The sequence below is a fragment of the Scylla paramamosain genome, chromosome 19, assembly GCF_035594125.1.
Source record: "Scylla paramamosain isolate STU-SP2022 chromosome 19, ASM3559412v1, whole genome shotgun sequence".
NCBI classification, from domain to species: domain Eukaryota; kingdom Metazoa; phylum Arthropoda; class Malacostraca; order Decapoda; family Portunidae; genus Scylla; species Scylla paramamosain.
In genome coordinates, this window is record NC_087169.1 from 18,936,645 (window position 1) to 18,952,868 (window position 16,224).

At 40.7% G+C, this 16,224-nt stretch overlaps 1 protein-coding gene across 7 annotated transcripts in view; it reads right to left on the reverse strand.

Annotated features, from left to right (window-relative positions):
- Positions 1–16,224, reverse strand: part of LOC135109831 (uncharacterized) — a 264,130-nt gene that overhangs the window by 130,604 nt on the left and 117,302 nt on the right. For all 7 annotated transcript variants that reach the window (XM_064021548.1, XM_064021551.1, XM_064021549.1 and 4 more), the window contains exon 5: positions 689–857. In XM_064021548.1, the coding sequence (XP_063877618.1) occupies positions 689–857 (169 nt within the window). The remainder of the gene's footprint in view (positions 1–688; positions 858–16,224) is intronic.

Below are 16,224 nucleotides of genomic sequence, written 5' to 3' on the forward strand. Positions count from 1 at the left end.
ACACACACACACACACACACACACACACACACATAAATACGTTCACATCAGCGCGAAATTTAAATATCGCCTCAAGCATAATATTTTTTTACCTTAATTAAAAATCCACCTAATTATAATGAAACCAATTGAACTGTGCCTTTTATTTTTTTCCTGTCCCTTCCACTCCCTTACCCATCTACCCACTCCTCCCTCCCCCTTCACTACCTCCCTCACCTCCAACTTGTTTTACGTAATACCGTGATTGATTCAGGCATTATATTCCCTAATTTGGAAACTGGACAGATTTATCGAGAGTCGCGCGCCAAATGTGACTTTATGAGTTGGAGAAACAAAGACAAATTAATACTCAGCGATTTATTAGCTCATTATCTCTTTTTAATTCGATGGTCTTGACTTGCTTTTTTTTCTTTTTTTATTTCTTCTCCATTGCTCGACTCAGTGCTTTGATTTTTTGTGACTGACTGACTGACTGACTGACTGACTGACTGACTGACTGACTGACTGACTGACTGGCTGACTGAATAATCTGCTTCTTGCTTCAGTCTGCTATGTATGTAAAGGAGTATCAGACGTGAATTCTCTCTCTCTCTCTTGCTCACTCACTCACTAATGCAACGACTGTGACGACTAACATGAAACACCTCTCTCTCTCTCTCTCTCTCTCTCTCTCTCTCTCTGCACTCACGTTATCAAGGGGCGGCTGGGTGACGGTCAGCTGCACGCGGTCTTTGCAGGAGCGCACCAGCTGTATCACTCGGTCCCGCGGCGCCTTCTTCACGTCCTCGCCGTTGATCATGAGAATCTGGTCCCCCGGCAGCAGCTTTTCCTCGCTCGGCCCGCCCTCCGTCACGAACCTGCAGGAAGAACGGGTGTAAACAAGACTTACCCCGAAAATACCTGGGAACACTGATGGATGCGCCATTGGAGGATGTGTAAATGTAAATCTTGATAGAACATGTTACTTTGATACGAGTTTATGTTACAAATGACTATAAATACTGTTAGGTAAGTTAGGCAAACTGGGTAAGAGGAAGGTAAGAATTATTTACTCTGGAAATGCATGGGAATATTAATGGACACGCCACTAGAGGGTGTGCAAATGTAAAACTTGATAGAGCGTGTTACTTTGATATGACTTTATGCTAGAAGTGGTTATAAATACTGGCAGCAACGTTAGGAAAATGTGGCTAAGAGGAGGATAAGAATTCTTTGCAACTTGTACAATTTAAAATACCTTTGACAGAAGGTTGAATGACCTTGTTACATAGACATGACTTTATGCCACAGATGATTACAAATACTGATATGCAAGCTAGGAAAAGTGACTAAGAGGGAGATGAGAGTTCTTTATGACTTATACAACTTTAACATAATGAACACATAGAGCTGCTTGAAAAAGGAGGATACTCAAATGCGATATATACACGTGAAATGCATTGGAATATTGATAAAACCACCGCGACAAGCTGCTTGGAGGAGGAAGAATCATTTAAGTGTGACAAACTTCAAAAGCTTACAAATATTGGAAGCATTAAAAAAAACTCCCTAATATGGCTGTTGCTAAGAAATTTAAAGAAAATATCGACACACACCTAATACATTAAAATATGTTTTTTTTTATTAAGAGAAGGAGGATAACATCTAAAAAATGAATATGAATCTAAAAAAAAAAGTATAAAGGAAAACACTATAGGTATTTACGTCACTATAAATTCAAGGAAGCATCTACACTATATGCATAACAAGTGTAAGTATTTAAATGTCTAGGTGTTTCAAGGAGAACCATCAGTTTTTGAAGGACAGAGGCGTGTGCAGGACTGTAAGGAAAGCCGTTAAAAAAAAAAAAAAAGGAAAATAGAAAAATGTCAGCGGTTGGTGGGTGGAGAGCAAGAACGTAAGTCTGTGCCGGGGCTAGGAAAAAAATAAATAAAAAAGGAAACAATAAAAAGCAAAGGAGACTATGCAGGTGTGAAAATCCGCTTGGAAATGCCTGCAAACAAAATATATGGAGGTGCAAACAAAGAACAGCGCTCCATCCACGGCGCGGGAAAGGGGTGAATAAATATTGATGACAACGGAACTGAAAACACGAATAAAGGTTAACTGGAGACAAACCGTTGATAAAAGGTAACAGAGAAACAATAAAAAGTGAATGATAGAAAATAAGTAAATAAAAAATACTACGTTATAAGAGAAAAAATAAAAGAAAAAAAAAAGAAAAAAATCGCCGGAACGAAATTACAGATAATTCAGATTAATGATAACTGGAAAACCATTGCTAAAATATAACAGAAACAATAAAAAAATAAATAAATAAAAGAAACCGAACAAAAAATGTAGTGCAAAATAGAAATGGGAAAAAAAAAAAATTACCGGATCAAAATTACAGGTGATATAAATTGGAATACATTGAACAGGTAAACAGTAAATTTAATAAAGGCCTCGCTGGATTATTTATACAACGCAAATGAACAAATATATTAATAAAGCACCACAGCAGAGGCGAGATAAAAAAATAAAAATAAAACATACTGAGAAATAAAATAAATGAGGAAATTATCGTGTGAAAAGCTTGATTTGATGGAAAAATTATCGTAAATTACAGAAAAAACGGTAACTTGTGTATGAGAGAGAGAGAGAGAGAGAGAGAGAGAGAGAGAGAGAGAGAGAGAGAGAGAGAGAGAGAGAGAGAGAGAGAGAGAGAGTGGTGTAAGAGATAATCCAATAGAGAAGGGGAAGTGTGCTAACGAATAGATACCACAAAAAAAAAGAGAAAAAATGCAGATAGAAAAGTAAAAACAATAAAAAAAAAACAAAAGAAATAAAAAAGAATGCATAAAGAGAGAGAGAGAGAGAGAGAGAGAGAGAGAGAGAGAGAGAGAGAGAGAGAGAGAGAGAGAGAGAGAGAGAGAGAGAGAGAGAGAGAGAGAGAGAGACTCATCACATCGCCCGCTGATGAATAATGGAAAGCTTGTCTCGCATTTCATGTTACTGTTTGTCAGATTGTAAAGGACGAAAAGTGACGAGTAGCCAGGATGTCACTACCACCACCACCACCACCACCACCACTACTACTACTACTACTACTACTCCTCTTATTACTACATCTACTACTTTTTTCTTTTTCTTCTCCGTTCTCATCCTCCTCTTATTACTACTACTACTAATGTTACTAATACTACTAATTTTTCTTTTTTCCTTTCACCAAGTCCTCCTCCTCCTCCTCCTCTCCCTACTACTACTACTACTACTATTACTACTACTACCAAAACTCTCACAATTAACAAACAAACACACACACGCACAAATAACGTAATATATACTTAAGAAAAGAAGAAAAGAAAAGAAATATAAAAGCAACAAGGAAAACAAGAGAGAAAGGAAAGAAAGAACAATGAAAAAATAACAGCAAGAAATAATAAAAAAAGAGAATCCTATGCATACTGAAGTAAACGAGAGAGAGAAGAAAGAGTGGAAATGAAAGAGAGGAAAAGAGAGAAGAGAGGAATGGGAAAGGAGAAAGGAAAAGAAGGGGAAAGAACACAGGAAGGGAAAAGAAGAGAAAAAAATGAGGGAAAGAAAGAAAGGACGAAGAGGGAACACAGGAAAGGAAATGAAAAAAAACGAGGAAAAGAAGAAAGAAAAAGAAAGAACAGTACGAAAGAAGAAAGGAAAACAGGGAAGAAAGAATGAAGAATAAGTAAAGAAGAAAGAGAGAACAGAAGAAAGGAAAAGAAGAAAGAGAAAAAAAGAAAGAAATAAACAAGGAGGAGAAAACAGAAAAGGAGAAAGAGGAAAGAAAGAATGAGGAAAGGCGAAAGGAAAAGAAAGAAAATTAGGAAACAAAGGGAAAAGAAGGAAGAGAAGGAAAACTGCTCTTGTCAATCCCGATCACAATCTTAAGCGTATTCATGGCGAGGGAAGCTTCAGGTGTCAATGGTAATTGGATTGGAGGACGGAAAGGTACAAGAGAGAGAGAGAGAGAGAGAGAGAGAGAGAGAGAGAGAGAGAGAGAGAGAGAGAGAGAGAGAAACACCACATGCATTTCGTAAAACAAAACTCCATTGAAATATATACTAAAGATGAAAATAGGGACAATATATAGTTAAAAAAAAAAGTATTCTGTGAAAAAAGCTATAAAATAAAATTAATAAAAGGGCAAAAAACATATGCCGAGTCAAAATTACCCACAAAAAGTGTAATATTAAATACAAAATGAAAAAAAAAAAGAGGCGCTACAAAAGTTATGCCTAAGTGCAAAATAAAATAAAAATAAAAGAAAAAAGTCAAGGAATTATTATTGAAAAAGAAAAAAAGTGTATTCTTAAATATATCATAAAAAAAAAACTACACAATATATTATTCACCATCAAATACTCTCTCTCTCTCTCTCTCTCTCTCTCTCTCTCTCTCTCTCTCTCTCTCTCTCTCTCTCTCTCTCTCTCTCTCTCTCTCTCTCTTTATTCCTCCCTGTTTTTCCTTTTCCCGTCTTTCTTCTCTCACTCTCACCAACTCCTTCTCCTCCTTTTTTACTCTCACTACCCACCATCCTCCAACCATTTCCCCTCTCCTAGCCCTCCCCTCTTTTCCCCCTTTCCCTTTAGGCAGCGTGTATGCAGCCAGGATGAAGCGTGGACTGAATTAGGTTCAACTTCCCCGAGTGACTGATGATGGTAAATGGTGCTGGAGGAGGAGGAGGAGGAGGAGGAGGAGGAGGAGGACAAAGAAACCGAGAATATAAAAGGAGAAAAGAGCGCAAGACGTGAAGAAAGAAGGTGCATGTAAAAAAAAAGAAAAAAAAAGAGCGAACGTATGCAGAGAAGAGAAGATATGAATATAAAGAAGAAAAATACAAGACATGCAAATAGGAGGAGGAAATGGGATGAGAGAGAGAGAGAGAGAGAGAGAGAGAGAGAGAGAGAGAGAGAGAGAGAGAGAGAGAGAGAGAGAGAGAGAGAGAGAGAGAGAGAGAGAGAGAGAGAGAGAGAGAGAAATGGACTGATATGTTTATGAGAGAAGAGAGAAATAAATAAAAGCGTACGAGGTGGGCAAGTGTAGGTGGATGAGATAGATAAACAGGCAGAAGAAGAAGAAAGATAAATAAGGAAGAGGAGAGTGAAGGGAGAAGTGCCAACATAAACATGCCATCGTTATTGAACCATGTGACTGCTTAGGTGTGTGTGTGTGTGTGTGTGTGTGTGTGTGTGTGTGTGTGTGTGTGTGTGTGTGTGTGTGTGTGTGTGTGTGTGTGTGTGTGTCATGTACATTTATATATATTCCTATTATGGAGATGTGACAGTTAAGGAGTAGGGAGCGATAAGAGGAGGAGGAGGAGGAGGAGGAGGAGGAGGAGGAGGAGGAGGAGGAGGAGGAGGAGGAGGAGGAGGTGTAAAAATCTATCTCATAAGGGTATCAAGTTAAGTTTTATCGGAATAATCGTCATGGTTCATTCGCTCAACCATAAAACACTCCTTCATAAACACACACACACACACACACACACACACACACACGCACACACACACTATCAGTCCCTAGCAACATGGGACAAAGAGAAGTGAAATTTTATGGGGAATAGTAGAAAAGAAAGGGGATATTTGAGGGGAAGGAATAAAAAAAGATGGATGCAGGGGAAGGGGATGTGAAGAAATGCATGGTGGTGATGGTGGTGATGGTGGTAGGAAGGTCATCAGGCACATCACCACCACTATTACCACCACCATCACTACTCCAGCCACAAATACTACCACCACCGCCACCAGTGACGCCACACAAACTAACCCTGTTGGTGGCTCAATAAAGCACCGTTCATACACACACACACACACAGACACACACATGCACACACACACACACACACACACACACACACACACACACACGTAGACACACGCGCGCACATGCCACGCCAAAAAATGTCTAACAAAGCCTCCTTATCTAAGCGTGTTTCTGCTCTATGTGGTTTTCATCTTTACAGAACACACACACACACACACACACACACACACACACACACAGACAGAGACAGAGAAAGAGAGAGAGGTCGAAGCCCGCAACCCGCCCCATTAATTTATTTTCTTCTACTATAACTACTGACAGCAACTTGATATCGCCTCCTTGACGTCACGGCCCTTAAGTAATCCTTTACTAAAACTCATAACATTCCTGCTTCAAATTTTCCTTATATTCCTTAATTTCTCCTTAATTTCTACTCTAACCCATTGACTTAAAGCTTTGAAACGTCCCCTTAGAATCACCAGCCATTAAAATTTTCCTTAAATTCTTATTTCTATCAATTTACATACTTCCTTTAAGTAAACATCCCTTTAGAATCCTGTTAAATCTTTACTCTAATCCATTAATTTACCCTTGAATTATCAAACTACCCTTAACACTGGCCATTAAACCCACCAAAGCTTAAAATAGCCTCCCAACTTTTTTTTTTTTTTGCTAATTTAATGTAACCCCTTTAAAACTCACTTAAAGGTCACCATAAACTCAAACCCTTTAATTCACAACCGCGTCACTATCAATCATTTTTAGGTCCATTCCTCTCACCATCTCCCCTCTCCTATCCCTCTCTTTCTCCCAGCCAGAGGTCACAACAAGCCTCCCCTTGGCGCCTGCTGCGGGTCAAGGGTCAAGAGGGGCCCCTTGTAAACAGGGCATAAGGGGAGGGCCAGTGATAATCAAGGGAAAGAGGATACAAATAAGGAGTCTGATGATGCTAATTTGTCTCGTGGGTCTCTCCTATTATTTTGTTCGTATTTTTTCGGTTCTGTTTTTGTTAGTTTTATTTTTAGAAGTGATCTTTCATTTTATTTTATTTTTATTTTATTTTATTGTAGTGTGATTCTTTTGCTGCTGTTATCATTATATGTAGTAGAAGTGGTGGTGGTGTTGGTGGTGGTGGTGGTGGTGTTTGGATGGAAGCAGTAGTAGTAGTAGTAGTAGTAAGTGATAATAATAATAACAGTAACAACAACAATAAATCAGTTCTGCCTTGTGTTTTTATTGCCCTATCCAATTATTTTGTTTACAAGCACATCAATTGAGCTACAGAGAGAGAGAGAGAGAGAGAGAGAGAGAGAGAGAGAGAGAGAGAGAGAGAGAGAGAGAGAGAGAGAGAGAGAGAGAGAGAGAGAGAGAGAGAGAGAGAGAGAGAGACAGGAAAACAAAATTCACACTAAACTAATTCCACACACACACACACACACACACACACACACACACAGACAATATACACGCGAAACATTCTATATCAAAACAGAATAACGCCAACCAAAACCCCAAAACATTTCCAATACAGACAATAATTGCAACAGCAGCTCCACACACACACACACACACACACACACACACACACACACACACACACACAAAGTCCTGTCAAATAAACACCATGCAAAGTTCTCTCCCTCACTCGCAAACAACTACATGACTACACGTGTCCCTTTGTTAATCCTGTATGTAATTCCATGCCACTATCAAGCCGGCCACTGGAACAACCTTGAAAAAAAAAAAGGAAACAAAAAAGTATAATCCCTTCAACATACGTAACTTTTTTGAGCCACCACGCCACCACGCTGATGCAGGTTACGAGGAAGTATAGGGAAGTGTAGGACAGTGTAGACAGTGTAGACAGTGTTCAGGGGAAGTGTAGGTAAGAAAAGGAGAAGCGCTACCTAATTTCACCTGAAGGGGAGAAGGACTGAGCGGAAACAGGTGAGTTGAAGGGAGAACACAGGTAGGGGCCGTCATGAGGTAATTGTGAATGAGAGAGAGAGAGAGAGAGAGAGAGAGAGAGAGAGAGAGAGAGAGAGAGAGAGAGAGAGAGAGAGAGAGAGAGAGGTGAGTGGTAAATGGATCGGTGGGAAAGATAGCGTATCGGTGCGTCTCTCTCTCTCTCTCTCTCTCTCTCTCTCTCTCTCTCTCTCTCTCTCTCTCTCTCTCTCTCTCTCTTGCTCTCGCTCTCTCTCAATAATTCACACAGTATCAAAGTTCAAGAGTAACGAAGTCAAATGACATAGCAGGGAGAGAGAGAGAGAGAGAGAGAGAGAGAGAGAGAGAGAGAGAGAGAGAGAGAGAGAGAGAGAGAGAGAGAGAGAGAGAGAGAGAGAGAGAGAGAGAGAGAGAGTAGAGGAAGCAATAAACAGAAGCCTCCTTGTGAAGATCAGATGACGTTCTACACGATGAAGGATGTCCATTCATTCCTCCTTCACTATACTCTCTCTCTCTCTCTCTCTCTCTCTCTCTCTCTCTCTCTCTCTCTCTCTTTCATCCTTCGCTTTATTTATTGTTTGGCTACACTCTGCTCTGTTATGTAATGCTTCTCTTCACTGCACACTTTATTTATAGCCCTGTTTATAACCTTTATCAATTTAGTTTAGTCATTTTAAATTTTTTTTTTCATTTTTCTTCAAGGATGTTTTCGAAAATTTACCCTAGAGCCATTTTTGTTTTCTTTTTCTTTTAATCTCTCCCTCTCTCTCTCTCTCTCTCTCTCTCTCTCTCTCTCTCTCTCTCTCTCTCTCTCTCTCTCTCTCTCTCTCTCTCTCTCTCTCGCTGTTTTATTTTATCAAGGGTCCTTTCGAAAATTTTGGAAAGTGAGAAATTGCTGCTTTTAATTTTCTCACACGAGCTTAATTTATTCTGACACTTTTTTTTTATTTACTTCTTTTTTAAGTTGTAAGCGTTTTTTTTTCTTTTCATTATTCGGAACATTCCCTGTGCGAGTTTCTTTCCATTTTCGCTTTTCCTTTACTGCTTTTTCCCTTCGGCCGCGTTTTCTGCTCCCTGCTTTTATCGCCCCTTTGACATCGTATTCTGTTGTCGCGTCTTCCTTCTTCCTCTTCCTCTTCCCCACGTCTACATCTTCGTCTTCCTCCTCCTCCTCCTCCTCTTGCTCCTGTTCCTGCTGCTCCACCCACTCAAGGTATAAATAACCCCAGACATTCACATCACTGTCATTTCCTTTTAAATATCCCGCCCACTAAGATACCACCACCATCACCGCCACCACCACCAGCACCACCACCACCAGCACTACCTTTCTCCTCCCCCGTCACCTCCCCCTCTTCCTCCTTCTCCTTCTCGTCGTTCTTTGTCTCTTCTTTCTCCTCGTTCTATTTTTATTCCGTCCCATCGTTCTTTATCTTCTTTCTTCTTTCATATTTGTCTTAGTCTTCTTCGTTCTCATCGTCATATTCATTGATATTTTCGTTATTTTTGAATTTCCTAATGCGTTTTTTCTTTTTTTTCTCCTCTCTTTCTTTCCCTCCTCTTTTCGTTCCTCCATCTCCTCCATCTCCTTTTCCTCTTCCTGACACGCCTCCTTCTCTTTCCTACACTCATTCACATCCTTCTAGTCATCCTCTTCTTTCTTACAAGATTTTTTTTTCTTTTTACCGGTGAGCATTTTTCTCGTCTCTCTCTTTTCCTCTTCCGTCCATCCCCTCCTCCTCCTCATCCTCCTCCTCCTCCTCATTCTTATTTCCCTCGTCTTACTACAATTATGTATTTTTTTTTTCATTTATCTGCTCTGCGATTTTCTAGTGTCTCTCTCTTTCCCTTCCTCCTCTTCCTTCCATTTCTCTATCGCATCCTCCTCCTCCTCCTCCTCCTCCTCTTCCTTCTCCTCCTGACCAGCACAATCTGCATATCGCGCAAGGTCGTTGTGGGAAAAGTCAGAAGCGTGTTACCTGTTTTTTACTCACCTGAGTGGCAAGGCTTGTTCTGACAGACAGGTGGGAGAGGAGAGACTTTTTTTTCCTCCGTTTTCTTTTGATTTTTTTTTATTGTTTTTGTTTACGTGTTTACGTGTACATGTGTGAATTCTTTTTGTATTGGTTTGGTATTTTAGTATTCTTTTATTTGTGTTTGATTGGTTATTTATTTATTTATTTATTTATTTTATTTTTTTGTGTATGAACGTGTGTGTGTGTGTGTGTGTGTGTGTGTGTGTGTGTGTGTGTGTGTGTGTGTGTGTGTGTGTGTGTGTGAGAGAGAGAGAGAGAGAGAGAGAGAGAGAGAGAGAGAGAGAGAGAGAGAGAGAGAGAGAGAGAGAGAGAGAGAGAGAGAGAGAGAGAGAGAGAGAGAGAGAGAGAGAGAGAGAGAGAGAGAGAGAGAGAGAGAGAGAGAGAGAGAGAGAGAGAGAGAGAGAGAGAGAGAGAGAGAGAGAGAGAGAGAGAGAGAGAGAGAGAGAGAGAGAGAGAGAGAGAGAGAGACCGTGACCTCCATCCATTTTAATCTTAAACTTTTTTTTTTCGAGTTATTTATTTTCACCTTCATTTTTCTCTCTGTTCTCTGTTCGTTTTCCTTTTCAATACACGTGTGATTGGCTCGTTTTGTCATTCTTCACCTTTACACACACACACACACACACACACACACACACACACACACACACACACACACACATACACACAATTTTTATTTATTTTCTTTAACTTCGCCACGCCCCTCCTCCTTCCTCCTCCTCCTCCACGTCCCACCAACAACGCAGTTCCACCTTCCTTTCTTTCCCTCTCTCGTTTCCTCCTCCTCTTCTATCCCCTTCCAGTGCCTCTCCATTCATTTCTTTTTCCTTTACTTCTTTCTCTGTCGCTGCTCTCCTGCTTTCCTGTTTCCCTTCTTTCTGTTTCCCTTTTACTTAATTTTCTTCCTTATTTATGTCTCTCATTTTCTCCTTTTCGTTTTTTTCTTCGTACTTCGTGTTTCTACTTTCCTTTTTTTTCTCTCCATGTTTATTTTCTTATTTTTGTTATTTCCCAATGGATTCCCTTAACTCTTTTCTCTCTTATACTCATCTTTAATTGGTCTTTCCCTCCTCCCCTGTTCCTCTTCTCTCACTTCTTTTCTCACTGTCTTTTCTCCTTTCAGTATCTCTCCTATTTTTCGTCTTATCTTGCAAATTCAACTTCACCTTCCTATCTCCCCTCTTCCTTTACTCCTCCTCTTCTTTCTTTCTTGCTTCGCTTTTCTTTATTTTTCCTTTCTATATCTCCTATTTCTCTTCTTATATTGCAAATTCAACTTCACCTTCCTCCCTTACCTCTTTCTTTACGCTTCCTCTTCTGCTTCTTCCTCCTTCTCCTCCTCCTCTTCCACTACTACCACCACCACCACCATCACCACCACCTTCTCCTCCTCCTCCTCCTCTTGCCTCACAAACAGACTAAGTGAACACCCTCAAACTCCTCACCAAGAGTCCCAAGAGTCCCAATGAGGACCTCTTGTGATGATAAATTCTCTCTCCCTCTCTCTCTCTCCCTCTCCTCTCCTCCTCTCCATCTTCTCTCATCCCAGTCTTTCCTCCACCTCCCTATACACTTTCATCTCTATCCGCTCATTCGACTTTCTTCATCACCCCCCCTCTCTCTCTCTCTCTCTCTCTCTCTCTCTCTCTCTCTCTCTCTCTCTCTCTCTCTCTCTCTCTCTCTCTCTCTAATCCATACCAACAACACAACTCACACAGCTCACTCCCTTTCTTCGTATCATTTATCACCCCCCTCTCTCTCTCTCTCTTCCTTTCACTCCCTGCAACCCTCCACTCCCCTTTCTTAGTTATCCTTACCTTCCCTCTCTCTCTCTTAAATCTCTCCTCCTTTATTCCTTCGCGACCCTTAGTAATGGGGGAGAGAATGGAGGGAGAGATGGAGAGAGGGAGAGAGAGGATTACAAAGAGCTGGTAAGTAATGGGGAGAGAGATACAGATTAATGGGAGGATTTCAATGGATTTATGGGGAGAGGAAAAAATATGGCAGTGGGGGAGTGCATTAGTAAAAATACTTTAATGGCAAGGGTTACAGGGGTGATGGAGGGGTGAGGAATGGGGATTAATTAGAAGGAATGGGTGAGGCTTCTTAATTGGATGAGAGGAAAGGGAGGAAGCCACTCATGTGTTAGTTTAATCAATTTCTCTGCACTTCTAATCCACAGGAGTTAAATAAATGGACGAGGAGTGAGTTTGGATGCTTGGCTGTTAATCGTTCTCTTCCTACTCTCTTTTTCCCTCCTTTTTTTCCCTTATGTCCATGTAAATCCCAGTTCGATATTGTTAGTTTTCCTCGAGTCATTTATCCTTATGTTTGATCAACTTCCATTTTAGTTAGAATGCTTCACTGTTATTCCTCCCCCTACTCTTTTTTTTTCTCCTGTCTTTTCCTTATTTCTATATCAAATGCAGTCCGATGTTGTTATTTTCCTATCTTTCATTTTCTTACAGTTACTCATCCTTACATTTCAGTCAGTTTTTTTTTTTAGCTAGAATATTTTGACTTCTTCCTCCCTACTTTTTTTCTTCTATCTCTTTCTTATTTCCATGTAAACCAAGAAAATATGTTGCTATTTTTCTCTATCTTTCGTCTTCTTTTTGTCGCTCATTCACGTCTTTTATCCAAATTTCTTTTAGTTAGAAAGCTTGACTCATATCCCTCATCCTCCTCCTCTTGTTTTTTTCCTCCTCTTTTTCTTATTTCCATGTAAATCACACTTCAACATAGTTATTTTCTCTATCTTTCATCTTTCAGTCTCTCATACTCGTGTTTTATCAAATTTCCCCTTTTTCCCTTCCTCTCAGTCTTACCGTTTTTGATGTTATTTCTTTTCTGTAAGGTCGTTCGCTTTTCCATCCTCGTGTTTGATCTGATGTTTCAATTTTCCCTCCTTGCTTTGCCTCCCGCCCTCCCCTTCAACCCTTCCAGTCCTCAAGCAATTTCAGGATTATTTTATATTTGCATAGCTCAGCATTCCTCCGTTAAATTTTTCTCATTCCTTCTCAATTTCCAGCATTTTCTCTCTGCTTCATTCTGAAATTTTCCCTTTTATTGCTTTCATTCCCTTTTCTCCCTGCTCCTTCTCTTTCATTCTCGCTCTTCTTTCTTGTTGTAAGTCTTTCACAATTGCGGAAAATGTTAGAATGAAGTGAAATAAAATGCGAAGGACGAAATGATGAGTAAATGTGACAAAAATACGAAATTACAACTGTTTCTTCATCTATTTCTGTGTGTGTGTGTGTGTGTGTGTGTGTGTGTGTGTGTGTGTGTGTGTGTGTCTCGCTGCATTACCCCACCTGTTTGTTTATGTAAATGTGTGCGTTTGTTTGTCTAGTGGAGGATAAGCCTGTCGTGTGTGTGTGTGTGTGTGTGTGTGTGTGTGTGTGTGTGTGTGTGTGTGTGTGTGTGTGTGCGTAGGCTTGTCTTCACCCATCTTGCCCTCCTCACTCCTCCCACCCCCTTAAATATTGGCAGCCCATCGCGGGGGGGTCGACACCTTCTCTTCCTCGTCTCTCCTCCTCTTCCTCCTCCCTTCATCTTCCGCACTATTCTCCTCCTTCTCCTGCCTCTCACCCACTCCCGACAGCCTCTTCCCCTGAAAACGACAGCTACCCTCTAACAAAATCCTGCAAGGTCTTTCATCTCTCTCTCTCTCTCTCTCTCTCTCTCTCTCTCTCTCTCTCTCTCTCTCTCTCTCTCTCTCTCTCTCTCTCTCGACGGATTTTCACACAAGTTTTTCCTCTTCTCTTTTACTATGAATATATTATTACTAGTGCCTCTTTTTCCCCTCCTTTCCTCTTTCGCTCTCATTTCCTGTCTCGTTTCCCCTTTCTCCGCTTCCCTTCTCTTTCTTTCTCTTCTTCCCTCTTGCCTTCCCCTGTTTGTTTCATCTGTCGCCCTCTCTCCCTCCGTTGCTTTCCTATTCCTCTGTTCCTTTTCCGTGAATTCGTGATCATTTTACTCAATAGCACGAAAGATGATGTGTTTGTGTTTCCGTGTTTAAAAGGAGGAGGAGGAGGAGGAGGAGGGATATAATGCAATACTGGTGAAAATAATAAGTGTTTCAAGAGAACACACACACACACACACACACACACACACACACAAACAGAAACCCTCCTCTCATTTCATCTCCCTGTACTTCTTCTTTTATCTTCCCCTCTCTCTCTCCTATTTCCTTCGCCTCCTCCAATCTTTATCATCATATCCATTTCGTTCCTGCCATCCCGACTGAAACTTTCTTCTCCTCTCCTCGCCTGTGACTCAATTTCATGTTCCTTTCTTCTTCCTTCCCCTCCTCTTCTTCCTCCTCCTCCTGAGCCGACCTTCACTTTCAAGGCTAAATTAAACACCCCCGAGGAAACGTTCGCTAAATTCTCTAGACGTTGTCGGAATGTTGCGGGGAAGCAGGATGTGACTGAGGTTAACGTGTTCAGGTCTACAGCACGTTTTGGACAGTGACTTTCCCTCTCCCTCTCCCTCTCTCTCTCTCTCTCTCTCTCTCTCTCTCTCTCTCTCTCTCTCTCATGGTCCGAGGAAAGGATTGTTTCTTCTTTCTTTTCTTCAGTTATGAGTTTTCGCTTACCGGAAATACATACACGAGGGATGACATTATGAGAGAGAGAGAGAGAGAGAGAGAGAGAGAGAGAGAGAGAGAGAGAGAGAGAGAGAGAGAGAGAGAGAGAGAGAGAGAGAGAGAGAGACGTAAAGATGAATACACAAGCGGGCAGATACACATGAGTGAAAGAAAAATAAAGAACGGAATGGACAAAAGCGACACAGACAAAGAGATAAAAGATACATAGACATGCGATACACGGACAGACAGACAGACGGACGAACAGAAAGACAGTTAGACACACACACACACACACACACACACACACACACACACAGATAAAGACAATCGGATTACAAGGCTTCATGTTTGCAAGGAGAGACAAACAACAACAACAACAACAACAACAACAACAGTACAATTGCAAAAAAAAAAAAAGAAAAAAATGTTACGAATTTCACGGACACTATTGGCTTGGACACAAACAAACAAACAGACAGACAGACAGACACACAGACATATAGACACGCACAGTCCTTCCAGCTCAGTTCTCAATGTTATTTTCCAACTGACGTGAGCTGAAAACCTGATCTTTCCCATGCTCATTTGTAACTCAGAAATTAGACTGCTGTGCGTGCGTAGATAACAGTCATTCAGATGCTATAATGACTTGTATTTTCTTGCTCTTTTTTTACTATTGTCATTTTTATTTCAGGGTATCATAGTCCTTATTTACGAGTAAGTCCGAATTTTTACTTTTTTTTTTTTTGCACTCGAAAATAAGAGAAAGCTTAGAGGAAAACATGAAAGTGTTCTCTCGCTTGCATGATAAAATGAAGTGCTGAGTGAGAGAATCAGAGAGAGAGAGAGAGAGAGAGAGAGAGAGAGAGAGAGAGAGAGAGAGAGAGAGAGAGAGAGAGAGAGAGAGAGAGAGAGAGAGAGAGAGAGAAAGAGGTATTTTTTCATTTTTTCATTTTTTTTTCTTTTTGCAATTTTTATAATTCAATTTTCAACCTGTGCGTATTTTTACTTTGAAAGAAAATTCATAATTCCCTCCCGCCGGTTCATATTCATTTCTTCTCTTTTACGATTCTAACTTTTCCCATCATCCCTTCCCAAGAATTCCCACGTTCTGAGACGCAGAAGAGCACGCACCCCCCCCTGTCTCTCTCTCTCACTAAGTACCCCAAACTCAGAAAGATGTACGTTTTTTACCTATTTTGCTTCCCGCCAGACGCCTCTTCCTCCTCCTCCACCACCCTCTTCCTCCTCCTTCTCCTCCTCTTAAGCAGCTGTTGCCCTGTTGGCGAACTAAAATAAACGTGCAGGCATCTACCTCTTACCTCATAGCGCTGGGGAGGTTGCCGCCTTGCCCCTCGCTCTCCAATGACTGGTCTTATCACCTCTTATCAGTGCTCCCTCTTCCCCATCTCCTCTTATCACTATTGCTTTTTCCTATCTACTCCTTATCACTATTACATCTTCCTGTCTCTGTTTTCTATGTTCGTTTCGTTTTTTTTTTTCGTTATTTATTAAGTGGCAGTGGCAAATGTTTTGATTTATTTGCTAAGTTGTATAAGGAGTGTTTCTTTTTAATGATTTTTTTCTTTTTTTCATGCCGTGTAGGGTTTGATTAAAATAATTTCGTCAGTCCCCCTTCTCTCTCTCTCTCTCTCTCTCTCTCTCTCTCTCTCTCTCTCTCTCTCTCTCTCTCTCCTGTCAAGCTGCTATGACTGGAGAAAATCTGATTACGTAACAGTGGTGGATTTTTTTTATTATTTTCTCTTGTCTTGTGCCAGCTCACCGTCTCTCTCTCTCTCTCTCTCTCTCTCTCTCTCTCTCTCTCTCTCTCTCTCTCTCTCAAGTTATTTGTGTTTGTTTACTTGT